The sequence below is a fragment of the Stegostoma tigrinum genome, chromosome 40 (assembly GCF_030684315.1).
Source record: "Stegostoma tigrinum isolate sSteTig4 chromosome 40, sSteTig4.hap1, whole genome shotgun sequence".
NCBI lineage: Eukaryota > Metazoa > Chordata > Chondrichthyes > Orectolobiformes > Stegostomatidae > Stegostoma > Stegostoma tigrinum.
In genome coordinates, this window is record NC_081393.1 from 3,529,259 (window position 1) to 3,556,831 (window position 27,573).

Genomic DNA, 27,573 nt, shown 5'->3' on the forward strand with positions numbered 1-27,573 from the left:
CTGCATCAGAACTCTAGTGATATTTCGGACTGAGCTGCAGCACTCCTGTGGTGGGAGGCCACTGCACCTGATCAGTGTGTGGGAGCATTTCCCAATAAACAGTGTCTGCTCCAGTTAATGAGTATCTGACCCTGGCGTTCATGTTGCCTGCTGCCTTGGGTGATCCAACCATATTGGCTTGGCCAGCAAATGACCCACAGCTTCAAGCTGTGCTGGTTGACGGCAAGCTCGCTGCCTTGTGCAGCATTTGCTGAATAGAGCTCACTAGAGCAAGGTGTTATCTTCCTTCAGGAAGGGATGCTGCTGTCTATCAGTGCAGCTCTGATGCTCTCCTGCTAATTTCGAAAGAAAAGGCTGCTGGGTACACTGTTAAAAATCACAGGCATGAGCACATGCTCTGGCTGTTGTTACTGCAGTGAGTGAAATGTCACCTGTGAGGCTGGAACTACCAGCCTGTGAACCAGGGAAACATGCCACGCTGCTGGCATTGACCCAATCCACCCAGTTGATGTGTACGTCAACTCATTAACACAGGCTGTGTTCAGATTTTCACTGGCCTGCCCCTCAGCCACCCTGACCACATCATTCATTCACCCTGACTATTTTTATCACACTTGTGTTTAGAGTTAGACTGCTCAGGTTGCCAAAGGGAACTCCCTGCAGTTCAGAGCTTGTGGTATTCCCTGGCACAGTGACAGGACCTTTGGTTTACCAACTGTCGGCACTGCACTGCTGCAGGCAGACAGACTGAATGCTGTGTTTGTGGCTGCATGTGGGATGTCCTGCTGGGACCAGCGCTGGCAACTGAGCCCATGATTTCACTTAGCTGGGGAGATCCGAGAAAGGAGCAAGTACTTCTGAGGGCTGGTATGGTTTTGGAACGTTTTCTTGGCACAGGCCAAGAATAGACTTCTGGGAATAATTGGTTGGCTCTGCATAATTTGATTGCATTTGGAGAGCATCCTTTTTTAACGCAGCAGTGTCCTTTTGGGATGGGAGAAGTGGTGTTTGCGTTATTTCTAATGCTTTCCCTTGTGGAGCCTCATTTTGAGGATCCAAACACAGTTTGTAAAACTGTACCCATGCTGCTGCTTATCTCTGGCTGTGTTAACAATGGGTTATCCTAGTGACCTGGCTATTCAGAAGTTGTCTTGTCAAATAGTCCTCTGGGTATGAGCAGTTTCTTGAAAGTCATGCCCTTTTGTTGAGTAATATAGTAGAGGAGACATGCCAGCAGCTTGGGACACATGGGGAGATACTACAAGTAGCCGCAGTGCGACCCTAACGTGTCAGGATGTGTTGTGACATGATGCAGTGTTGACCCACTTGGTCTCAGTCGCACAGCGACCAAAGTCAGCAGGCTGTGGTCTAGAATCCCATTTTGAGTTGCCATGGTGTGCTCAGGCAGGAGTGCTGCAGCATGAGGGGAACTGTCCTGAAGGTGAGTCGCTCAGCTGGTAAATGATCTGACTTACCCTTGTAGCCCTGCAGGTTTCTTTCTGCACTTCTATGTTGTTCACAGCAGCTCTTCCTTCCAGGAGGAGGCTTCTCTTAAAGATCATGGTGCCTTTTAATTGGTTATGGACTAGATTTTTGCGTTCCCCATCTCTGCTTGTAGACACCGGGGGAGATGGCAGCACCCTGTCTTGGTGAGATCCTGGTTCATCCCTGTGCCTGTACTGTTGAGGACAGCAATTTCCTGCTTTGCTGATCCCTTACGGCTAAACTGAGGTGAAAAAACATCACGGCATTAGAGGATCTGCCTTTCCAGTCAGTTTGGAGAGCTAACTTCTCCATGTATTTATTTACTCAGTGTAGCTCTTCCCCCACAGAACACGGCTCTGTTTGTTCTCTGGCATTGCTGCCAGCGTTGTGCTAGATGGTGACAGCCAGCACATGGGACATGTTGCTGAAAGCTGATGAATCTCTGCTGCCCACACTTCGGAGGGCAGTGTTGGTGGGGGACAAGGGATGTGCAGTTACAGTCCCATACTGTCATACAGATAAGGACCTGCTGTCCTGCAGCATCAGAGCTTCCAAAGTTGATGAGCAACATTAAGTAGTTCATCTGATGTTTGAACTTTGAAATCTGAGCACCTTTGGCAAGACAGACCCAGGTAAACAAAGCGAGGGCATGGAAGCAGGGACCTTGGTGATCGGTTGGTCATAATAGAGAATGGATTTGGGCAGAATGGTGACGCACTGTTTTATTTGTGACAGGTGGGACAACGTGGCACTGTCCGACAATACCCTGGATTCAATTCCCAGGAAGATGCTGCCAAACTGAGGAAGGCAATGAAGGGAATAGGTTTGTATCCCACTCGGTCAATTTTCATTTCACCAAGATGTCGTTCTGGGGCCACAAGGTGTCAGAGACCCATGGGACATGGTGAATGTTTTTCTTCAGCTGCCTTGGTAAAATTCACTTAACTTCTCCACTTATTCTGCAGCAATGCTCAACGCAAAACAGCTCCACCCTTGCTCCAATTTGTTCTGAAATATTTTCCATCAAATGCATTGCCAGGATAAGGTCATTCAGCCCCTCTAATCTGTTATAACACTTCAACTGGATTATTGTTTACATACATCAAACCAACTTAGTCAAATTTGTTCAGTAACTGTGTGTGTGTACATGCATGTGTGTGGCTAGGGGAGTGGAGTTGCTATAGCACTCCCCTCTGTTCAGGGACCTCTTCAAGCAGCCCATGCTGTTGCGGTTGGCCTCTGTTCTGCCCATCTTGGGAAGAGACAACCAATTCTTGGACCAGCCTAAACATCTCCTCCACATCTAAACATCCCCCTACCAGGAGATGTAGCCTCCCTTGTGCAGCTGTCAGATGGCCATTCTGGTGAAATCTGAAATAACAACCTGCAAAGTTACTGAAGCATCTCTGACAAGTCAGTGACCATCTTGTAACAACAAGGAATAATCCTGCCCTTTGCAATGTCCAATCCATCTCCAAGGCAAAAGGAAGCAGACAGGTCTGTCAGGTCAGTGAATCAGGTTAGACTGCTTGTCGGTTTGGGGTGCCCACACCTTTCTGTGTGGATGATGGTGCTCAGGCAGTCATTTGTATCAAGGTATTCTGTGTTCCTTATGTGCTCACTGGTAGTTGATAACCTTCAGATGACTTGAACTTAAATATTCTCCCTCAACATGCCCAACCAACAACCTCTGCACCCCACTGCCACATGTAAAGAAAAATTTTAAAATGAATGTTGTGCATCTGTATGAGTAAAAATACTGTAATTGCTTTTCGTCACTGTTTTAGATGGGATTGGAGAATGTGACTTGTATGCTGTCCTGATTCTGCACTGGAAGATGGGAAAGTGGCTTTCCTGATGAAGTATGGTGTTCCTGCCCCAGGGATCGCATGATTTAATGTGCAAATTACACAATCAATCATTGAGTGGTTGGTTGTAATTACATAGCATTCTTCAGTAGCTTTAGGTTTGCAGTTTCAGAATGCACATGTATTGAATTGAAATCCTGTCTCCTCAAACTAGGGAGTACTATAATGGAAATTCACTGAGGAAACAGTCAGGGTGTATATATGTGGATGTACTGCAAGGGACCCATAGCGTTGAGTGCCACTGTTTTTAAAAAAAACTCTTTGCTGATGTTGCTTCATGAGCACTTTAGTTTTTTCCAGCCCTCTGTAAGGCAACTGCTTTGTTTGCTGAGTGGCTGAATGGCTTCTTTCTTCTGCTGTAACGTGTTTTGTGCAGAGTTAAAGTTCCTTTGATCTATCACGTGCTGGTAGCAGAAAGCTTACAGAATGCTGCTCGTCTTCCACGGCCAAACGTACAATCGAATTTTATGCATCTTAGATGAGAAAATGGTGAGTTCCCTTTTGAAACTGTTCTTTCTGTGCAGGTACTGATGAGGATGCAATCATTGAGGTACTGGCCAGAAGAACGATAGCCCAGAGGCAGCAGATCAAAACAGACTTCAAAACTGCTTTTGGCAGGGTATGGTGTTTGACTGCAACTTTCAGAACTCATTGAGAAATGTACTAATTGATGTCAATTCCAATTCTCCTCGTCACCTGCAGGCCACCGGGTAACTGTGTTCATGCTGTCTGTCTGGGTCAACTGCATTTCAGGCTTGTTGAAACTGGTGGTCACACCAGAGAATATCTCCATTCATATACTTGATTCCCCTGAGAGGTCTCGGTTAACCCTTTCCCATAGCCTTCAGCCAAAAGCCAAACTGAGGATAAAGTAAACGCGACAGGCCAGTTTATGCTATAGTCTATCCTCTGACTTGTCATCTGCCTGAGTGAAGGTTACGATCCCTGGTAGCTGCTGTTTTTTCTGCCTCGCCACTTGTCCATGAGTCATGACCACCATACAGTCGATTCCTTCAATATTTGGCAGAAGTGAAGCCACTGCCCAGCTTTGGGCAATAGGATAGCGATGGCCATTTGTAGCCCTTCACCTGCCTTGGGAATCTGGCTATGACCAGCACTGCTCTGGCAGGGCAAGTTGTGTTTTGTTCTGTCCTCATAAAATCAGCTCGTTGAAGTCTGAGGATCCAGAAGAAAAAGAACTGAAACTCACCCTTTTTAAAAAAAGGGTGCAGGAACAGATGTGTATTGTGGGGGAAAGAAATGGGGATGTTTAGGAACAGGAACAACCTGTTGGAGTAATAAAGCAGTGTGGTTAACCCCTAGCTCCTCACCACCTCCACGTATACAGAACTTGCTCACGGCTCCAACTCGTGGCTCTGTTAACATGATGTTGTAACTCAACTTCTGACCCCTCTGTTCGTTCTTCTTTTCCTTCTCCGAGTCCATGACGGCCAATTGCTTTCTGCTGCCTGTCTCTCTGGGCCACCTTCCTGGGTTCTCAGACGATGCTGCTTGCTGCCTGTTGAGTGAACACAGTCCTGTCTCACTGCCTTTGTGTTTTGGACACTGAAACATTAACGCAGGTTTTTAACAAAGAGGAATTGTATCAGAGCTCTAATGGTGGGGGGGGGGGGGGGGGGGGAGTTAATTATTGATTGGTCTGTTAATGACTAGTGAAGGTTTACTTTTCAAGTTCTCCTAATTTTTTTGAGTTGCTCGTGGTCAATATCTCTGTGCTGTGTTACTTGCTCCTCAGCTGTTGTCAAACCTCATCAGCATTGGCTTCTCTTGCTTTCTGTGTAATAGTCATTGTCACAAGATCTGCAGTACTGGAAAAGTCACTTTGGCCTGTAAGTCTGTGCTGTGGGTGGTGAAAGAAACAACCAAATAAGTATTCTGCTGCCATTAGCCTATAGCCTTGTAAGCTTGGCATCATAGGGACACCACTAATGACTACACCCATGTGCTGACTGTGTTTTTGTTTCTGCCTCCCCCTCTCAGGCACTGAGTTCTGGGTTCCCGCCAGCCACTGGGCAGAGCAGGCTTTTCCCTCCTATCCACTGAAGACCTCATGCTCCATGTGAATCCATGTCCCTATTTTCTGACCTTGGACTCCTAAATCCAATCATATTTCTGAGGTTCTGCCGCAAAAAGTTTGTTACTCTAAGTCAACCCTGTCAAATTCCCTCCATTTTCTACATGTGTTCTAGTCCTGCCTCAGCCTGTTGACTCTGGCTCTGATCGCCAGCCTGCTCTGTCTCTGCGAGCCTTAAACTGACCACCTTCTGCATCGTGATAATGGGAACTGCAGATGCTGGAGAATCCAAGATAACAAAGTGGTGATGGGCCTAGGCCTGAAATGTCAGCTTTTGTGCTCCTGAGATGCTGCTTGGCCTGCTGTGTTCATCCAGCTCCACACTTTGTTACCACCTCCTGTATCGTGTTTCCTCTGCATAGTGTCTGTTCGCTGATGGTAGAGCGGACTCCGGCTCTGTGAGGCAGTGTCACTGAGGAGCCTCCAGATGAGATGCGTGATACGTTTGCTCAAAGGGCTGACATTGTTTGTAAACAGCAATGTCTGTAATGGGCTAGTCTCTGTCTGACAGAGTAAGCCAGGATCAGAAATAGTAGCATCGCTTCGTGAGGCAGAAAAGCACTAGAAAAGAGTGATAGTGACCTCTTGAGGAGACAGTGGAATTCATGAGGGAATGTGCTTGTCAGTAATTTCTAGACCAGCAAGTTTTTTTTTTGTGTGCACAAGTCCCTACGGAGGGTCCTCTTTCCCTGTGAGCTGTTAGTGAGCCCCCAGAGTTTATGGCAATGTTTGTACGAGTTGAACTGCCACAGAAACGGTGCTTTGCTGCTCGGATGAGTGTCTACGTGTAAATGTGGCACTTCACCCCTCCCCTCGCATGGGAAGCCACATAAGGAAATTGGGGCCTTGCTGGACCTGAGGTAGCTTCATGTCAATGCCATTTGCTGGAGTCTGTGTCATGGGGTATTCTGTGTGCATGTGTTGCAGGAAACTAACATGGGCAATCTCCCTAGTGTTTCTGATGCAGCTTATTCCATTCCTTCATGTCACGTTGATGTCGTGGTGCAAATATTTGGGAACATGTTTTTGTAGTTCGATTTATGGCCTTCAGGGCTAAAGGACTGTGTGTACTTTTTAACTTTGTGTCCTTTCTTTTAATATACTCTGCTGCAGGACTTGATCAGTGACTTGAAGTCTGAAATATCTGGCAACTTTGAACAAGTTGTGCTTGGCTTGATGATGACACCTGTCATGTATGATGTGCACGAACTGAAAAATGCCATCAAGGTACGTGAGCACCAACTGTTGGGACACAGGGAGGGGAATTTAGGACTGGATGGGTGCCTGCAGACCAAGAATGTGAGAGACCCAGTGAGCTCAGACTTGTTCCATTGACAAACCTGTGTTCCTGTCCAGGTAGTGAAGCTTCACAGGCCACCATTTAAGGCTCTGTGGTGAGTTGATGCTCACCAGAATCTTTGGGCAGACTCAGGGTTAGCAAACTAGCTTTGTCACACCCAGAGTTGACGCTCCATGGGACGTGGCATCTTGCTTCTGGTCTCCCTGTACTTGCTCCTTTATTAATGGTTAATCGGAGCAAAAGAGGTTTTGGGGAAATTAAACATCTTTGCTCAAGGAACTCTCTAAAATGCCATACCGCTCCCTCCTTGCACTGATTTTCGTACAGTCTTGATGTTGGCAAGATGGAAGACCCAGGAAAGGCTGGGGATGGCCTGGCTTGCGAAATGGAAGCCAGATGATTCTCCAGTCCAATTTTGAAAACTTGTTCATTGTGGGGAAATGCTTTTATGAAAGTAGCTGGGTTTCCACAAACGGTTACTGATGGCGTGTCGTTTACATGGACCTAATCTGGTTTCTGTGTTTCTGCTAATTCAGTGTGTAGGGCACATGCAGGTCTACAGGTCACCGATCAAGCTTGATTTTGAATAGCAGGACAGTCTGAAGGGGCTGAACAGCCTCTTCCTTGGCCCAAGTTTAGCCTGCTTTCAGTTTCTGAAACTGCTGGAAGTTGTATGTGATTTGTCACCCCCCCACCACATGAATGTTAGTTACATTGCCAACTGTCTTGCTGCCACTCACCTTTTCTCACCAGTCCAGCTCCTGTTCCAGACTATAGATTACCTTCCCTGGGCTTGTTTACTCAGTTCCTGAAGTGAGCAGTGCCTTTGCAGGTCAAGGTTTGTGAAATAATAGGTGTTCATTTGAGACACAAGCTGTGTCAGTTTTATTTTAATCTTGGCCAAAAGTCTGTGTTTGAAGGCTTGTTGGGAAAGTGAGCTGTTCCTCAGCGATACTGCTGTTGACTCATGTTTGTGTGATCGATAATACCTGCTCCTCCAGGGGCAGTTTGAGCAGCCTCTGGCCAAACATTGCCATGTGTCAGCGACACATCGCGCATCAACCTTCCTTCTCTTTGCTGGACTGTTGGAACAATTGATTTTATTTGGAGATTAAAAAAATGTACTTGTTTTGCCAAGAAATACCATCCTGCGAGGTTATCTCCACCAGAATCAATTGAGCTAATTGTCAAATGTCGTATGTGTGGAGCTGTTAGTGAGACTCCTTTCTCTCTGGAGTGTCTTGAATCTGAGATCACAAATGGCACGTTATTCAAGGGAATTATTGGATTCCCTGTCCATGATCTCTGAAACAGATCAGCTGGCATGTTTTGTAGAAATAGAATGAGTGTTAGCACAGAAACAGGCTCGTTCAATCACCTTTAACCTTGACACTAAATAAGAGGCCTCCCTGTTCCACTGTCCTGGGAAACATTTCTTTCATTTAGAATGTTACAGGGGTTTGTCTCCTCCCAGGAAACACTGAGTACTCTGCAACCTTACAGTCCTTCCTGAACTTGATCAATCCTCCCACCAACTCTGCACCAACAGGAATTGCTGAAACAATCCATCCCATCTTGTTTACCATTGCATTGTTGTTCAGTTGTATTTAGCTGCTGCAGCCACTGAAGGAACAGACAGTGTTCCAGGAGTGAGTGATTGCGCAGAGGCTTCTTGAACATCACCCTAGGTCTCGAAGCAATGGTCACGGTGCTCTGTTTAAATTGGAAGCCTTTCCTTGGCCATGCCATGCATGGTGTTTGTTTTTGTTTTTTGGGTCACAACTAGTATCCCAGGCTAACACAGAACATTTGCAATGGCTATATTCGTTCTAATTTATTTCCGAGCGGCTTTCCAAGGTGCCTTCAGGGCTGTTATTATCTTCCACTTTGTGGTGAACAGTGAATGCATCACAAGTACAATACATTTCTCTGCAACTAACTAACACTGTTTGTCCCTAGGGTGCTGGGACTGACGAAGGCTGTCTAATTGAAATTTTGGCTTCACGGAGCAACCATGAAATTCAGCAAATTGTTGCCACTTACAAGAAAGGTAAACTTTTTCCTCTTCTCTATTGCTGGAAAGTAAAGCTGCTGTTTTACTGTGCAGTAAAACTCTCTGGTCCTTCTGCCCCATTTGAAAGTTTTCAGGTTTAGTTGACTAGTCTGTGATATGAGTTGTACAGGATATCTCAGCAGCATGCGCTCTTAATTGAAACTCTGGTGCAATGAGGAAGTCGTCCACTGAGTGTACCAGACCTAAAGCCCCAGTAGGCTGTGACCAAAATCTTGGTCAGATCTTTACCAGGGAATCTGAGGTGCAGCTGAAGGTTTGTCAGGGGAAGTGGTGGAGGTGGTTAGGATTAGAAAGTTGTTAAAGCATCCATATGGATGCGTGAATAGGAAGGGTTTCAAGGGACATGGGTCCAATACTGGCAGATGAGATGGAATAAATTACCATATCTGGCCAGTAGGGATGAATTGGATTGAAGTGTCTGTGTGCTGTATGACTGAGTGAATAGCAGGGCTTGCCATTTTCACACAAAGATGGCTAGTTGACCTAAATATAATGTTGTGAAACTAGAATGCCAGAAACGCTGTTGGCCTATTCTGTATTAGGTGATCCTCTTTCTTTTTAAAAATGTCAGATTCCAGCGGAACTAAATTCAGCACTTGGTGGGAAAGCTGGTTTCTGTGGACCCTGGGCTATGAATAGGAAGTGGATAGTACTGTCGTGTTTACATGGGTTTGATCAACGTGTACGGCCACTCTCTTTTTTTTTTTCTGGCTTCAGAAAAAGCTGTCTGTGAGCCAAGGTGTCTTTGTGTGGGTTAGTTCCAAAGATACCACTGTCTTCAGAAGCCAGTTCAGCTTTGCTCTTGGAAACACTTGAGGAACCAGTCTACCCTCACAGAATGGATTAAGTTGTGAAACCTTTCACTTAGGAATGTTGTTTTAGGAAGCTTCAGGTTTTTGGGGCGTGGAGATCTGCACCTAGTTCTAAATTGATTTGCCAAGGATTCAGTGAGTCGTCATCCTAGCACTCGGCAAGGAAGCCACAAGGAGTTGGGTGGAACCTGAAGAGTTGAGTGGGTGAACTTTCTCACCTCTTGAATCTTGACACCCAGTAGTTTCACGCACTTTGCTTTGCTGTGTCCTTTGAGATCTTGCTGAAGGTCTCCTATGTGTAGATGTTTTTGTGTGAAGTAAGCTTCATTTGAATAAAGCTGAGCTCTTGCAGCAGTGTGTCTCAGTGACTGACCACTGTTAACTGACTCACCAAGAACCATTAAACCCCTGATGTATCCACACAGACTTCATGTTACCTGAGGTCTGTTGAATTGTAAATGTTGCTAAATTATAAGAGGGTCTGCATGATTGGCCATGGTTTAGTGAAGAGGCTGTGTTGGAGGATTGCATTTCTGGATTGAATAATTAAAAATAGAAGCATTTTGGACAAGTGCAATATGCTGGTTGTCACCTCTTGACAGTGGGGCCTGAAATGTTGTCAGTGTTGTGTTTCTTTATTTTTCACTGTCCAGCTTAGACATGGAGTTTGTTTTGTTTTTTCCTGCTTTTGCAGAGCATGGCAAGAGTCTGGAGGATGACATCTGTGGGGACACTTCCTATATGTTCCAGCGAGTGCTTGTGTCCCTGGCAACGGTAAGGAGCAGCTGGCAGATCCTAGCCTGCCCTCGAGTAGGGGTCCTGAGGTCAGGAACTGGGGAGCTGCAGCTCCAACCTCTCTGACATGTGACATGTGCCAGCATGTGCTCTGTGTTGCTGTAAGAATACTCCTGCTGTCCTTGGCATATGCTTCTCTTGAGCTACAGAAAATGGTGTTAATTTTGACAGCTGGAACTGGCCATATCCTGTTGGATATGAAGCCAGTGTCTGAGTAGGACCATGTTTGGAGGGAGCGATTCGCCCAATGAGTTGTCACCATCGCTGCCATCATCCATAGCCAGGGCCTTTGCTCACTGGCTAATGATGCCCCCTGTCTGCACCTTTTTATTGCTGCTTTTGGGTTACTGACACCTGGCTGCTGCCTGCCATTCTCTGGCACAAGGGAGGCAAATCCCAAAATTCCTTTTGGCTGGAAAAGGAATCGAAGCCCCACAGGTCAGTTCGAGGTGACAGTGCCCCCCCCCCCCCCCCCCCCCCCCCGCCCAACTGCAGAAACTCTGATCTGGCAGCATCTATGAGAAGAAACAAGAGCTCATGTTTGAGGTTCAAGTTAAGAAGGAAGGTCACTGACAAGGGGGACCCTGTGTTTTTAGATGTCCCAGCAGGATGGGACCTGCCTGAGTTTATCCTGTGAAACCACTTGGGAATCTCGCAGTGAGATCACCACTTAAGCCTCAAACCTGTAGAGAATCAACACCCATTAGATGGATGGTTTCATCACAAGACCAGCCCCCACTCTCCAACTCGGCCAGTTTTTTGTGTTTTAAAAGCAGCCTGATGTTGGCTGAGGGGATGAGGAGGCTGTGTTTTGTCTTTCTGTGGACTGACCAGGGTAAAACTGGAGGGTGAGACCAGAGGCTCTGGTCCCTGAGTTGACAATAACAGGAATGGGACTGTGTGGTCCACTGACTGCCCACAGGTGTCTGGTCAGACTGTAGCTAAGCAGCTGTCAGATGTCATACCTGAGTTGACATTGTGGTGAATTCCAGATCTGTGTACGTGAAGCTGTACTCCCAGGCCTGTGGGGTTATTGTGTGGTTACTTCCTGTCTGTGCACGAATTCTGTCGCTTTCCTCCAGGAAATTAACCTTTTGCACTGTTGGCTACTTGCACCTTGCAACAAGTGAACACAGAAACCTGTTTGCTGCTTCACAGGGTAACCGTGATGAAGGAAATGATGTGGATGAAGAACAAGCCAAGCAGGACGCGCAGGTAAGCCATGACCTGAGAGCTCTACAACCAGCACGAGTAAATGTGAGCCACTCAAATACTTAAACCACAGGCTGGAACAGGAGTAGATTGCTTCCAGCTGCACCCCCAGCTCTGCAGGTCACAGATTGGGGTCTTTGCTCCTGATTTTTCAGACCTCTGCAGGTACGTGGCTGTGATAGCTCTGTACTTCACCATGCCTTCATGGATTGAGAGAATTCCCTTGGCTCGGATGGTGGTCAGTTTTGAACTCCACTCTGCTCAGACCGAATCCACTTTGCTGATTTACTTTATTTCCTTCTCTCAGATCAACTGAAAAAGCGCATATTTTCTTTTCATGTCAGACTATTTCTGCTTCCAGCTTTTCCCCCTTAGCCCTGTCTTTGCTGGCCCCTTCTTGGCTCCTTGGGTAGTCAGGAGTGAACACTGATGCACTACAACACAAATGACATCTTTATAGGATCATATGACATTTCCTAATGTTTGATTTTTTGCAAGAGCAGGGATATTTGCTCACTGACAGGTAGGTGATTGTGTGCAGTGAAAGACTTTAGCTGTGAAGCTGAAGTGGCTCATGGTGACCAGTCAGTGTCAGTGCTATGCTCCTGGCTGTTTTATCCCTGTGTCTGCACTCCCCCACCTGCCGCAGTCCTTTGCATTTTTCCGTGGATCTTTTCCCAGCTCCTGGTTGGGCCAGTCAGTGTGGTGAATGAGCTATTCATACAACTCACCTGCTGCTGAGGCTCTGTCAAGCAGCTGCTCAGTGTACAGTTAGTAACAAGGTGAGCTCGAACACACACGAATGGGCACTGTGCACAAACTGACAAGGCTGGGCCTTGGAGAAACATGATGTGTTGGTGTGACAGACTCTAGCAGATGTACAGGCTGTTTACAGCTGCTGCCAGTCAGAGCTTGTGGTCTTGGTACAGCTCTGCTTTGTAAGCCGATCGCTGCTGAACCACAGTGAGATAACTAGGCAGTGACCTCCTCGCTCCATGTTTCCATAAGAACAAGGAGCAATTTAGCAATTCCAGCGCTTTGAGCCTGCTCCACATCTCTCAGGGCTGTGGCTGATCCCGGCTTGGTCTGAATACTACATTGCCTCCACCCCAATGCCCTTTCTATCCTGGCTTTTCATCAGAAACACTGACCTTGTTCTGAAGTCCACTGAATGATTCTGCCCCTGCTGTGCTCTGGGACAGTGATTTCCACAGATTGTCAACCCTCTGAGGGAAGTAGCTTCAAAACTGAGGCAAGGAGAAACTACCTTCTCTCTCATTTATGTGATCTCCTCTTGTTTGATATGCTGCCCCTTTGTGAGCCAATCAGTTCAATGCCCAGCTTTTTTCAATCCCCTTCAGCATTTTACCTAATCTCCATCACATTCCACCCCACGTGCGCCGCGCCCCCCCCCCCCCCCACCCCAACATTGTGCTGAACTCAGCAAGTACAAGCCAAACCTGTTCAACTGGCCCTTTGTAAGTTAGCCCTTTCATCGCTGGATTCAATCTGATGAAGCTCTTCTGAACTGCCTCCAGTGCCACCATGTCCTTCCTTAAAACAGACTCAGTACTCCAGGTGTGATCTCACCAACATCTTAAGTGTAACAACACTGTTTTACTTCTATAATCCTGTCCTTTTGCAATAAATGCCATGATTCCATTGGCCTTCCTTAGTGTGCACGTTTTTTTAGAAAGTGAATCACCACACAAGGTGTTGGTGGCTGGGCCAGCATTTATGGCCCATCCTTCTTAATTCAGAGGGCACTAGAGTCACACACACTGCTGTGGGTCTGGAGTTAGATACAGGCCTTCCCTAAAGGGACATGGGTGAACCTAGATGGGCTTCTTCCAACAATGATCAGAGGATTCATGGTCACTAATCAACCATGTTAATTTCAGATACTGCAGCTGTATCCCACTTAAGTGCCATTCAGGCACACAGATGCCCAGATCCCCCTGTAGTGACACACATTGAATCTGCCTCCCTCTTCTCTCAACTGGATGTTGCAATAAGTTAGATCTTGTTTCAATATAGGACTGTGCTGTGTATCTAACTTGTGTGCTCGCTCTCCAATTATAACCTGCTTTGCAGTTTTTTGGTGTATGTATCGAAGACATTGACGTTCCCAAATAGGCCCAAAAGATGGAAATGAATGTACTATCCACAATGCAGTGTCCTGTCTCCTGGCTGCCCAAACTTGTCTATATCCCATTCCAACACCCTGTTTGCACAGAGAACCTTTGCCTTGTGGAGCCATATAAACTGGCTGCGTTTGTTTGAATCTGTATGTTATGTCAACTACAAATGAGCTTCCATCTTTGTACCTATAATCTACATGTTGCCTTTTGAAAACCACAAGTATTTTTTCAATTTGATCTGTGTATGTGGCAGGAGGTAGAGCTCAGGAGAACATGTTAATTTAATGCTCCCCAGTTAATGCACTGCCATTTCAAGAGGCAGTGCAGAGCCAACTTGGTGCCCAAGCATCTTGGTGTTGGGTGGTGTAAAACATGACTCGAGCACTGGGTGTGTGGCTTCACTCCGCAGCCCCACACCCTGAGAAACCCTTCACTTCTGTCCCTTCCACAAGGCCTCCTTCCTGCACTTTAACTTGTTCAGTGGGACCTTAAGTGCAAAATGGAGTTCCGGGCTTTCTTCTTTTTTTAAAAAAAAAAAAACCGCTTCTGTAACTGAACAGTTCCTCAAACTGTTGACTAACGCTGTCTCCAGTGATGCTGTTGAGCCATTGGTCTCCAGTGGTATGCGAGTGACCACACAGCAAGAATACCAGTTCACAACAAAGTCTCACTGCAAATTCCCATTATCTCTCTCTCACTGCAAATTGTTCTGTTTCCCCTTTTTTGTGACACTGTAAACCAGGTGCTGTATGAAGCAGGCGAGAAGCAGTGGGGCACTGACGAAGTTGCCTTCTTGAGTATTCTGTGTGTCCGGAACGCAGCCCATTTGCGCAAAGGTGAGGCTTTCACTGGTTCAAACGCAGACTGAGATGAGGTGAAAGGTTTGTAATGGGTATAGGATACATCAGATGGTGTGGTCAAAGGGTTACAGATTCCTGGGGCATTGGGACCTCCACAAACCAGACAGCAGGCACCTGGGCAGTCCTGTGACTGAAGCCCAACAGGTGGGTATTTGTGCAAGTGATGAGGGAGGATTTAAATTAAATTGATGGGATGTGGAAATGGATGCAGGAAGTTGGTGGAAGGGCAATCAGTGACATAAACAGAACATGGAAAGGTGGGGCAACGAGAGCTGAAGGGTCAAGGGATTCGAGGTGATAGTCAAACAACGCCACAACTTTTCAGCAGCAGGGGAAGGAATGGGATGAAGAATGTATGGATCACTTGAAATAAAGTGGATGACTGAATCCTGCAAACAGGATGTAGCAGGGATTATGCAGAGATGGTTGCAGGGTGACCAGGGACAGGAACTGGACATCCAGGGATATTCTGGATTTAGGAAGGACAGGCAGACAAAAAGCGTAAGGCTGTGGGAATGCATTGTTGGTTAAAGAAGATATCAACACCACATTGATCCATGATAATTGATCAGAAAATGTGATATCTGTGTGGGTAGCTGTGAGAAATAACAAACAAAAAGCTTAGTGAGGGTGAGAGCACCAGACTGTAGTGATATGGGGAATGGTGTAACCAGCCAATCTGAGATTGGTCTGGAATTGTAGCTGACTTTAATCTGCAGTTGGATTGGGTGAATCACATGATTCCTGATAGCATAGAGAAGGAAATCCTGGAACGTCCCCAGAATAGTTTGCTGGACCAAAACATGGAAGAACTGACGAAGAGGCTGTCATAGACTGGAGACGATGCTGTGAGCAAGGAATCATTGGTAATGGAGCTGTGAGAGATGCTTCGGGGAATGAGTGACCACAATATGATAAACTCCATCTAGAAGGACAGAGTTGATGCTGAGGCTTGGGTCCTGAATCTCCCTGGAAAGGATGATGGGATGAGGTCTGAGTGTCAGCCTTTTCTATATTCCCCATTAGAAATGCCCTGGTTACGAGGATCCGCATTTTTGTTTTGACATTTTTTCTCTTTTGGATACTGACTGAAATTTTACAGTCACTTCTGTTCCCCACAAGTTTTATTCCATCTTTTGTTTTCCCCCTCTCTATCAATCCTTCATCCTCCTTTCATTTCTAAACTGTTTCCATTCTCGGGTTGATTGACTTCTCTTGCTAATATGTACAACTACATTATTTTTTTCCCCTCTCTACCTTCCTTCATTTAAGCCATGGTTTGTTCACTCTTTTCTCCTCCTCTTACTCAGGCAGGAATAAACAATTTTCTCCTTCACCCACTTGCTGACTGTATTGCTGTTGCTTACCCCACTGTCATTGCTTTCAGGAACATCCCTGCTGACAGGAACCTTCCCTGTCTATGCTGTCTGCTCCCCTTATGATCCACCGTTTGGAAGGAGTGGCTCTCGCTGAGGCATCGCTACACTGGGCTTCAGAGAGGCATTGAAAACCTAGAGTGTCACAGCAGCCCATTCGGCCCATAGAGTGCATGCTGACCCTCCAAAAAGCATCCTACCCAGATGCATACCCCCAGCCTGTCACCCTGCATTTCCCATGGCTAACCCACCTGAATTACACCTCCCTGGACTCGATGGGCAATTTTTGGAGAACACATTGACGTGCCAAAACAGTTGTATCACCACAGAGGCCCATGGAGCCTACAGGGATAGTTTTCAGGATAGTGATCAGAAGGCCAATAGGGGTACTTGGCAACAAAACGCAACTTTCATCTGAAAGATGGTGCCTATGGCGGTGCAGTGCTGCCCAAGTCCAGTCCTGGCTGTCAGAAATCTGTGCCCTGAGTGCCTGCAGAGTGGGGACGTGAGCCCACAGCCGTCAGCCTCTGGGGGCCTGAATGTTACTTGCTGGACCACCACTGTTTTTCTGGACAAAGTGCCTGCCAGTACCATGCTGCCTCATGCATCAGCTAAGTGCTGTCTTTAAATTCTGAGCTGGACTGAATGTACTCCCCAGCAATCAGCCTGACTTTGGCACCTTCCCCCAGATGTTAGGGGAACCCCCATAGTGCATTGGGCTCAGTCCTGGGGCCTCAGACCAACAAAGCCCTGACTGAAGCACCTTGCTTATATTCAACTGGTATTACAGTTGCTCCACTATTTGGAAAGTCACAAATTGTTTTGAGGACAAATGTCACACAAGCTTGACAGGGACAGGCTCCAATCTTATCAGCATCAGCTTGGATTGCTCACGTGGATAACCTTCTGAAACTTCCCACAGGGTAACAAACAGGAGGGAGGCCCCATGGTTTTGTTTTTGACTAGAAATCAGATCCACTGCCTTGGACATCTCGCACTCTCCTAGAGGCAGAAAATCACTTGGGCAGTACAAAGCTCTTTCTCCTTTTTTTAAGAGGATGGAGGTCCCTCTTGTTTTACCGAAGGATACAGGGGCAAAGATGACCTGGCTCCCTGAGGTTCAGTGTCTTGTCCCATGTGGTTCAATAGTGAGAATTTACTGCACAGACTACAAGCACCGCCCCAAACGCGTGGGGGGTCCCTTTTCAGTTTTTTCGCCACTTTCCATCCTGAAACCCAGAGATGTTGAACACTCAGCCCCCAGCCCCGCTCATGGAGGGTCGGAGGGGCTTGTTGACAGTTAAAGCGCAGCGTGATTGGCAGCACTGAATGGCCCTCGAGCCTGAACAGCCTGTGTCTTTTTCCCCTGTGATCCCTTTTGAGGTTTTGCACAGTTTTCTGCCTCTCTGTGTACCAGTGAGATAGGGCAGCGACTGTCTCAGTGCCAGTCATTGGGACAAGTACTAGGGCAGCCACCAGAAACTGAGGGCTGTGTGTAAGAAGAATGCAAGGTGGGCAGGCAGCTCGGGATGCAGTGTGCAAGCTGCTGTGGAAGAAGAGCTAGAATGGTTTCCTGCTTTCTGGTAACGAAGCTAATTTGGCAACACTGAGCAAGTGGAAATGCCAGTCGACCATTGTTCATCTGCTTTCTTTCTGAACAGTCTTTGAAGAATACAAAATCATTGCGAACAAAGACATTGAAAGCAGCATTAAGGGAGAGATGTCTGGCAGTCTGAAACAGCTTTATTAGCAATTGGTGAGTGATGGTGTCTTTTCTCCCCTCTCCCTTACTGAGTTCGCCCTCCCCACACTTCACGTGGGACTAATGGCTTTTGAATCTCTCTCTCTGAACCACCCTTACCCTCCCAGTTAAGAACATGAAGAACCAACCTGCCTACTTCGCTGAGAGGTTGTACAAGTCTATGAAGGTAAATAGAATCGATGCTTGGTGCTAACATTGGCCAATTCTCTTGGAAGCTTTGCAGTGTAGTTAGGGTGCTGACTGAAAACTTCACTGGGCACCAGAAGGGGGTGTGTTTCCTCTGTGTGGTTTGAGTCACTGTACCAGCCCAATGTAGTTGGCAAACCCACCAACACTTGGTGACGATGGAATACTGAGCTGTTTTTGAGTGTCTCCGCTGCCTAATATCCAGGAGGGTAGCTACACTGCTCAGGAATGGAATTCCTTCCAATCTTGTCCTGTCGATGCTATCCATGTTCGGTGAGCTGACAAATTGTCTGTGCATGATGCTTGGGGTTCTGAAATGCAGGTTGAATATGAAAGCTTGACTGGTGCCATGCAATTGTAAGGTCAGCTCCAAGCCCACTCTACATCTATTGCTTTCCCCAAAATGATGCAGCTTGTTGCATTCCTGCTGGTGTTTCTCCACCAAAGCTGAGCTGGTATTCCCAGCAAAATAATAGCTGTCTCTACCTTCAGAAACCATTCCAGGTGACCAAACTAGCCACTCCAGTTCACATTGATTTCTCTTTTTTTTTTTTTTTTCTGTGCTGGAGCAGTGCGGTGGCTCAGTGGCCAGCACTGCAGCTTCACAGCGCTGGGGGCCCAGGTTTGATTCCATCCTCTGGCAACTGTCTGTGTGGAGCTGGCACGTTCTCCCGTGTCTGTGGGTTTGCTCCAGTTTCCTCCACAGACCAAAGGTGAGCAGGGTAGTGTGGATTGGCCGTGGAAGTTACAGGGATTGAGTATGGGTGGGATGCCCTTTAGAGGATTGCTGCAGATGTGGTGGGTAAAACAGCTTGTTTCCACACTATGGGGTTTTGACGCTTTATTTTAGAAACCAATTCTCCTGTGGAGAGAGTTGAGGAGTCACTTTATTTACATGTACGGTTAAAGATGCAGCTTCACATGGGATGACAGTTTTTTGACCTTGCTGATTAGTGGCCAGATACAGTCAGTGTGCAGTGAATGAGTCACTCTGTCACTCCACCAGGAGAAAATAAAACCAAGGCTTATATTCTTCCAACCCTTTCACAATGTCTGCCCTTTATCTGAAATGTTGCTACTGCTGACCAATCGTATGCAGATCCCTCAAACGGTGTCGATCTAATCACCATATTTGATTGCAGATGTTTGTTTGAGAGAGCACTCCCTTTCTTCTGCACTGTCGTCTCCCAGATTCTTCTGGGATCAGAGTTAGAGGGTGGGCACACAGACCTCTGTGCAAAACAGTGTCAAAGTGCTAACAGTGCTGTGTAGCATTCCCTCAGTGTGGCCCTGGACAGATCAGCTTTGATCCCTACAAGGGTTTGGTCAGCTTTTCTCTCTTCCCATCCCCTTCCCCCAAAAAGCACAAAACAACTCTGACCAGGTGCTGTTTTGATCTTTAGGGAGTTGGAACAGATGACAACACTTTGATCAGAGTCATGGTGTCTCGCTGCGAGGTTGACATGCTGGACATTAAACAGGAGTTTCAGAGGATGTATGGCAAGTCCCTGTATTCTTTCATCAAGGTGAGTGAGTGGTGAGGAGATGCTGTCAAGACAAGTCAGTACCTGCTTACTCCTGATGAATTGTACCTGAGACCCTTGAGCAGTTCATACACGTAGGTGGAAGTTGCCGTGGGGACTGTACAAGATTAATGGCGTTCACCACTGTTTAAAAATCACATTGAATCTGAATCTGCCCCAGTTTCAGCCTTGCCATCATTGAAAGGTTATTCTTGTGTTTCTTAAGAACAGTGACCCGTAACAACTTAATGAGGAGCTTGATGAATCCCTCCGCACTGTCTCCAAGCTAAAGCTACTCAACCTCTGTCACGTTGAGACCCTGTTTCTCGTGTCCTGAGACTGCCCAAAAGATCAAACACCTGTTAACCCCAGCCTTGTGTGTATTCAGTGATGGCATGCACGCAGTGCCCTGAGGCACCAATACTGCCCCTAATGCCAGTACTATCCTTTCTGAAACAAAAAAAGAAACTGCTGGAGAAACCTGAGCAGGTCTGGCAGCATCCATGGAGAGAACCATCAACGCTTCAGGTTCAGTGACTCTCCTTCAGAACTGCTGGTAGCTGGACAAGGCGTGGGTTTTAAACAGCAGGTAGGGTGCGTGGATAAGGAGTAAATGATAGGTGGAGAGAGAACAACAGATAAACGAGTAGATAAGTCAGCCTGGGAGAATTAAATGCTGGGGGCTATTAGTAGCTGACAAAGGTGGCAGCCCATGTAATGCGAAGGGGTGTGTGTGCACGCACTCAGGCCCTAACCGTGTTGGGCTCTAGTAGGAACCCTGCAGCCGTCTAGACCCGAATGGGAAATGAGGTGCTGTTCTTTGCCAAGATAATAAAATGTGAGGCTGGATGAACACAGCAGGCCAAGCAGCATCTCAGGAGCACAAAAGCTGACGTTTCGGGCCTAGACCCTTCATCAGAGAGGGGGATGGGGGGAGGGAACTGGAATAAATAGGGAGAGAGGGGGAGGCGGACCGAAGATGGAGAGCAAAGAAGATAGGTGGAGAGGGTGTAGGTAGGGAGGGGATAGGTCAGTCCAGGGAAGACGGACAGGTCAAGGAGGTGGGATGAGGTTAGTAGGTGGCTGGGGGTGGGAGGAAGGGATGGGTGAGAGGAAGAACCGGTTAGGGAGGCAGAGACAGGTTGGACTGGTTTTGGGATGCAGTGGGTGGGGGGGAAGAGCTGGGCTGGTTGTGTGGTGCAGTGGGGGGAGGGGATGAACTGGGCTGGTTTAGGGATGCAGTGGGGGAAGGGGAGATTTTGAAACTGGTGAAGTCCACATTGATACCATATGGCTGCAGGGTTCCCAGGCGGAATATGAGTTGCTGTTCCTGCAACCTTCGGGTGGCATCATTGTGGCAGTGCAGGAGGCCCATGATGGACATGTCATCAAGAGAATGGGAGGGGGAGTGGAAATGGTTTGCGACTGGGAGGTGCAGTTGTTTGTTGCGAACTGAGCGGAGGTGTTCTGCAAAGCGGTCCCCAAGCCTCCGCTTGGTTTCCCCTTTCCCCAATGTAGAGGAAGCCGCACCGGGTACAGTGGATGCAGTATACCACATTGGCAGATGTGCAGGTGAACCTCTGCTTAATGTGGAATGTCATCTTGGGGCCTGGGATGGGGGTGAGGGAGGAGGTGTGGGGACAAGTGTAGCATTTCCTGCGGTTGCAGGGGAAGGTGCCGGGTGTGGTGGGGTTGGAGGGCAGTGTGGAGCGAACAAGGGAGTCACGGAGAGAGTGGTCTCTCCGGAAAGCAGACAGGGGTGGGGATGGAAAAATGTCTTGGGTGGTGGGGTCGGATTGTAAATGGCGGAAGTGTCGGAGGATAATGCGTTGTATCCGGAGGTTGGTAGGGTGGTGTGTGAGAACGAGGGGGATCCTCTTGGGGCGGTTGTGGCGGGGGCGGGGTGTGAGGGATGTGTCGCGGGAAATGCCGGAGACGCGGTCAAGGGCGTTCTCAATCCCCGTGGGGGGGAAGTTGCGGTCCTTAAAGAACTTGGACATCTGGGATGTGCGGGAGTGGAATGTCTTATCGTGGGAGCAGATGTGGCGGAGGCGGAGGAATTGGGAATAGGGGATGGAGTTTTTGCAGGAGGGTGGGTGGGAGGAGGTGTATTCTAGGTAGCTGTGGGAGTGTTGTTCTTTGCCGTTGCCTGTGTGCTGAGCGTCACTGGAGCATCGCAACCGGCCCAAGACAGATTCTAGCCAGGGACCACTGTTTAGGGGGCAAGCAATGGGAAGATCAGGGTCTCCTTGATGGTGTTCTGCGAAGCAGTCACCCAGAATCCTTCCTTAAACATGGAGATCAATTGCACACCACTCCCTTTTTTTTGCTGTGTAGTGGAATGTGACTTGGAGCACTGAGTCAGTGTTTTGTCAAATGACTGTGAACTGAAGCAAGGCTGTTGAGGTTTTAAATTAGCTCAACCTGTCAATTGCAAATCAGATTCAAATGCTGAAAACAATCTGACAATACAGTGCAGGCCAGAAAGTGAACATCTTCAGCTATTTGTGCAAAGTAACAAGAATCTGTACTAACAACTAACCAAATTGCAGAAAATTGCACTAATTCTAACTTTTTATGACTTTCTGTGACGCAAAACCTGTAACAAAGTGCATGGTCTGTTTGGGGACAATGTCTGTTTGTTTTTTGTTCCGTTTGGAGGATGTCAAGTCCATTTTGGGCTAGTCTTTTTCCATTCCAGTTAGGGAGCTGGCCCAAATGTTGACATTCTGGCAGGGAATGGCCAGGGACAGGGATGCATGGTTGCAGAGCAACAGGCAACAGCAGAGGGTTTGAGCTGAGCCAGAAAGAGGCGCTGTGATTCACAGACGGGCCACAGAATCATCTCTAACCTATTCCAAGAGAGCCCCAACACTTGTCTGGCTGCTAGGTCTGACTGAACCAATTTAACTGGTGCAAGATAATCCCTGCATGCCCTTCTAGGGAAATGCAAGGATGATACTTTTTTGCCAAAGTTTCGGGGGCAGCTGCAGATGAAAGCTGTCTGGATTTTCACATCTAGATGAAGCTAAAACTTTTGTGCAAGAGCTTCACCATGGGTGAAAGTTAAGGCTTCAAGATATGTAGAGACACACTACTTTTTTTTGTTTTATACATAGTCTGTGAACAAATGAGAATTTGATTTGAAACCTCCTCCTAAGTGAAGAATGGATTGGAATTAAGGTCTCGCTTTCTTCCATTGGTGTTAGAATTGTGCAGGTTTTTCCCCAAGTTTGTATATGTCTCTGATTTACAGGGTTTTAACATTAAGCACTTGTGAACCCACAGTGCAATCAGCTTGGGTGACTTCACTCGCATTCAGACAGCAGTGTTGGACAATCGCAGTCAGTAATGTTCCTGTGAGTTTCACTGTCATTCCTTGCACAAATCTTGTTGATTTGGGATGTGTGGAAGCTGATGTAATAGGAGAGCCACCAATGAGATGGAAACCAGCCAGTACTGTATGCTGTTCACCAGGACCTGACCAGGATTTTATAGGCTTGACTGTTCACTGGGGGATCAGCGAATGCTTGTCGACTGACGCTGACAGACCCTTTGTATTCTTTCAGCACACCACAAAGATGCTTCGCAAAGCAATGCAGAACCTCTTATTGCCCACCCACTACTCCTCCTGCTACCACTGACTCCTCCTCCCCACCCCTGCCAGCCTGAAAACCTCAGCCCTCCAGTAAAGCTTCACTGTGTGCCCCCTGCTAATGTTGTGAATTGGGCACAGGCCAGATATTAAACCTTGCAACAGTGTTCCACAGGTTTCCTTAGTCCAAAAAGGCTCAGTCACCCAAGTTTACAGTGGGTTTTAACGCCCGAACTGATGGCCGCAAAAAGACTTTTTTTTTTCCTCTGTTCTGTCCAACCTCAAGACAGGCAGCATGGCAGAGTCTGAACATGCCAAGCCGAGCAGGAAAGCTGACAGTTCCTACAATCTCTATAGCAGAGTCTGGCTGGCTTGCAACATGAGGAACAACAGCAGTGTATGAACCTCAGTCAGGACAACTGTCCGTGATCTGTTTTCTGATTTGCCCATCAGCCAGTCAGCATGACCCACTGTGTGATAGTTCAGTGAACTGCTGCCTCCTGGTGATCACTAGAATGTGAAATGCACTTTGCCCACCCCCACCTCACTTTGTTTGAGGGAATGGATGCGATTTGTAAATGGCAGACATTATGGACACACGTCATGGGAATTGTGTTCCAGAGTGAAACTTGTTGGAAGAGCAGCTGGGCTGTTCTCCCTGTTGCCTGTGCCCACATGTTTCCATGGATGAACAGTCATGAAATCACAAAGATGGCGCTGTGGATATTGCTGAGTGAAAATGGACTCTCCCAGTTCTCCAGCAACACATGAAATGAAGTGCTTTAGGGTGTACAAGCTGCAATATGAATGTTAGACTCTTCCAGCTGTGTGAGTAATTTTGTGGCCCATCATATTGGGTTCCTGGCTGTCTTGGCACAGGAAGATCCCACAAACAAAGCCTCTGTTTTCTTAACATGGAAGGATGAACATGTTCCAGGATGCCAGAGGATCCCTCCCTCCTCGCCATGTACATGTTACATGGTTGTTGTACCATTGGACAGCAGCAGGGGGCTGATGTGGTACCAGCCCCTCTGACAGTGCTGCATCTCCTTTTTTAAATTCTACGGGAACAGCAGCATTTGGGCTTGGTCTGGAAGCTCAGGTCTTGAGTTTGGCTTGGAACCATTGACTGTCAGGTTGAGGGTGGTAACATTCTGGCGAGCTCCTTGTTGAAACATGCTGAGAAATCTCTGCCCAGCTGCTGTGCTGTTTTGTGCCAGGGCCCTTCCCGCAACACATCCCTCACACCCCGCCCCTGCCACAACCGCCCCAAGAGGATCCCCCTCGTTCTCACACACCACCCTACCAACCTCCGGATACAACGCACTATCCTCCGACACTTCCGCCATTTACAATCCGACCCCACCACCCAAGACATTTTTCCATCCCCTCCCCTGTCTGCTTTCCGGAGAGACCACTCTCTCCGTGACTCCCTTGTTCGCTCCACACTGCCCTCCAACCCCACCACACCCGGCACCTTCCCCTGCAACCGCAGGAAATGCTACACTTGCCCCCACACCTCCTCCCTCACCCCCATCCCAGGCCCCAAGATGACATTCCACGTTAAGCAGAGGTTCACCTGCACATCTGCCAATGTGGTATACTACATCCACTGCACCCAGTGCGGCTTCCTCTGCATTGGGGAAACCAAGCGGAGGCTTGGGGACCGCTTTGCAGAACACCTCCGCTCAGTTCGCAACAAACAACTGCACTCCCAGTCGCAAACCATTTCCACTCCCCCTCCCATTCTCTAGATGACATGTTCATCATGGGCCTCCTGCACTGCCACAATGATGCCACCCGAAGGTTGCAGGAACAGCAACTCATATTCCGCTTGGGAACCCTGCAGCCATATGGCTGCAATGTGGACTTTACCAGTTTCAAAATCTCCCCTTCCCCCCTACTGCATCCCTAAACCAGCCCAGCTCTTCCCTGCACCCCCCCCCCCACCCACTGCATCCCAAAACCAGTCCAACCTGTCTCTGCCTCCCTAACCAGTTCTTCCTCTCACCCATCCTTCCTCCCACTCCAAGCCGCACCCCAGCTACCTACTAACCTCATCCCACCTCCCTTGACCTGTCTGTCTTCCCTGGACTGACCTATCCCCTCCCTACCTCCCCACTACACTCTCTCCACCTATCATCTTTTACTCTCGATCTTCGGTCCGCCGTTCCCTCTCCCCATCCCCCTCTCTGATGGTCTAGGCACGAAACGTCAGCTTTTGTGCTCCTGAGATGCTGCTTGGCCTGCTGTGTTCGTCCAGCCTCATTTTATTATCTTGAATTCTGACCTCTGGTGATTTGTCTGTCTGTCTGTTCTCCCTGTCTGCATGGGTTTCCACACAGTCCATGGATGTGCAGGTGAGGTGGATTAGCCATGTTAAATAGCCCATGGTGTCCAAGGATGTGCAAACTGGATGGGTTACTCATGGGGAAATGCAGGCTTATAGAGAGGACAGGGAGGTGGGTCTGAATGGGATGCTCTTCAGAGGATTGGTATGGTCTCAGGCTGAGGACGGTGTGAAAGCAGGCTGGAGACATCCTCATCAGAGGAGCTGGGGCACCATACAAAGAATGGTGAGTTGGGCGTTGTCTGGCTGAACAGTAGTGGATGGGTGGTACTAAACAGAAGCTGAGTGGGAAGGATAATGACCGTTGCAAGGCATGGAGGGTGCTTGCTGTCACACTTGCCATGTGGTTGTGATGGCAATGGAGCTGTGGTTACAGTTGGTGCAATGTTTCAGTTGAACAAACAGATGTTGTTCCCAAGCTGGAATGAGGTTCTTTTATGCTGTTTGTTTGCAGGGGGATTGTTCTGGTGATTACAAGAAGATTCTGCTCGAGCTGTGCGGTGGAGAATAATGAATGCAGCAGGCCAGGGCCATCTCCAAATGGGATCCACTGGCACCACATCTGATCTCTGTAACTGGATGTGTCCTTTTTTCATTGGTGCTTTCGTATTAATCACTTGCAGCCTTACAGCAACGCTTCCTGTCTCTTGCCTTGAAGAAATAGTTTATTTTCATTTGAATCCACAATGAAAATTCAAACAGCTGATGTGCACTGAGGCACAAGAGAAATGCTTCACCTCACTCTGGCTCCTTCTGGCACACCACTGAGAATCCGAGATTATTCCTCTTCCAACCTGCTGCTGGTTTGAAATTGGATACCTGCTATGTTTCGCTTTGCTGTTTAGTGACCTGCTGGGGGAAGGAACTGGACCAAGCAATCAGCATTTCAACTAATCCATGTGCTCTGTAACATTGAGAAATAAATGTTGATCCCAGTAAGAAATGTGTTCTGATTTGAAGTTCCTCCATGCACCTTTCCACTTAACCAATCCCTGAATGCAATGTCACAGCATTGGGGAGGGGCACAATGCAGTGAGAGAAGTGAAATGTATCGCTTGACTGTTCGTCCATGAAACTCTGCTATTATTCTGGGGACCTGGGTTCAAATTGTACCACTGCAAATGGTGGAATTTGAATTTGATGAAAATTTCCAGTGGTAAGACTAAAGACTAACCACGAAACCTTGTGGGTTTGACAAGAAAAACTGATCTGGGTCACTGTCCTTGAAATCTGCCACGTTTGTTTGGATTGGTCTATATTGTCTCCAGAGCCAGAACAATATGATTGACTGACTCTTCACTGCCCTGTGGGCCATTATGGATGGGCAATAAATGCTTGCCTAGCCAACAATGCCCTCATCCTGTGAGTGAATTGGAGGGGGACAGAATCCTGCAGGCTTTGCAGATACTTTGCTGGCAAAACTGTTCAGTGCTCCTTTTGGTTTTCTACCTGTTGTGCATTGGCTGCTCAATAAGCCCCTGGGCAACAGTTAGCCGGAGGGCAGAACTGTAGTGAGGTGAGGCCAGTTGAGTTTGAATGTGGTGCACGTCAGTTTGAGAGGCCCTATGTTAATTCAGCAGCAAGAACCTGCTTGGGAATGAAAGCCGTTCCAAACTCTCGAATGTATTTTTTGCCTCTGCACGGAGAGATTGGGAGTTCTTTTGAAGCATGAATATTTAAAGCCAAAGATCAGTGAAGCAGGGGATGTGAACAAGTTATTTTACAATGGTAGGATTGAATAATCCGTGTGCAGTGCACACGTGACAATGTGTAGTACTGTGAGCAGATGGTTTGGTGACAAATCACCAGTGTTGTCTTAAATGAGTAGCTCTGCCTGTATAATTTGTCAGATTCACTCCACATGTAAATATTGAAGCTATGACTGGGAGAGTGTGTTTGACTTTGAAGATGGCAACATGCTGTTAGCCTTTGCAATTAATGACCTGTTGTGATTCGGAGCCCTGTTCAGTTTAAAATGCTGCTTTCCGTTAGGATTCACTGCTAATGCCCAGGTATGGTGTAAACCAGCTTCCCCTCCAATGTCCCTGTTAGTGAGGGAGAGCAAGCACTTTTGGTGCTAAAGTGTCTCTCTCTCTCTTTTCTTGTACAGTTCTGTCAGGTGATTTGTTGTCCAGTTGC

The 27,573-nt window shown here is 47.6% G+C and overlaps 1 protein-coding gene across 1 annotated transcript in view; it reads left to right on the top strand.

The window, feature by feature from the left end:
* Window positions 1-26,377, top strand: part of LOC125448114 (annexin A4-like) — a 40,282-nt gene extending 13,905 nt beyond the window's left edge. The window contains 12 exon segments of the mRNA XM_059641111.1: window positions 2,221-2,308; window positions 3,878-3,972; window positions 6,562-6,675; window positions 8,708-8,798; window positions 10,329-10,408; window positions 11,588-11,644; window positions 14,525-14,618; window positions 17,680-17,748; window positions 17,751-17,774; window positions 17,888-17,946; window positions 19,370-19,492; window positions 25,889-26,377. Of these exon segments, the coding sequence (XP_059497094.1) occupies window positions 2,221-2,308; window positions 3,878-3,972; window positions 6,562-6,675; window positions 8,708-8,798; window positions 10,329-10,408; window positions 11,588-11,644; window positions 14,525-14,618; window positions 17,680-17,748; window positions 17,751-17,774; window positions 17,888-17,946; window positions 19,370-19,492; window positions 25,889-25,945 (951 nt within the window). The 3' untranslated portion in view covers window positions 25,946-26,377.
* The last annotated feature ends 1,196 nt before the right edge of the window (window positions 26,378-27,573 follow it).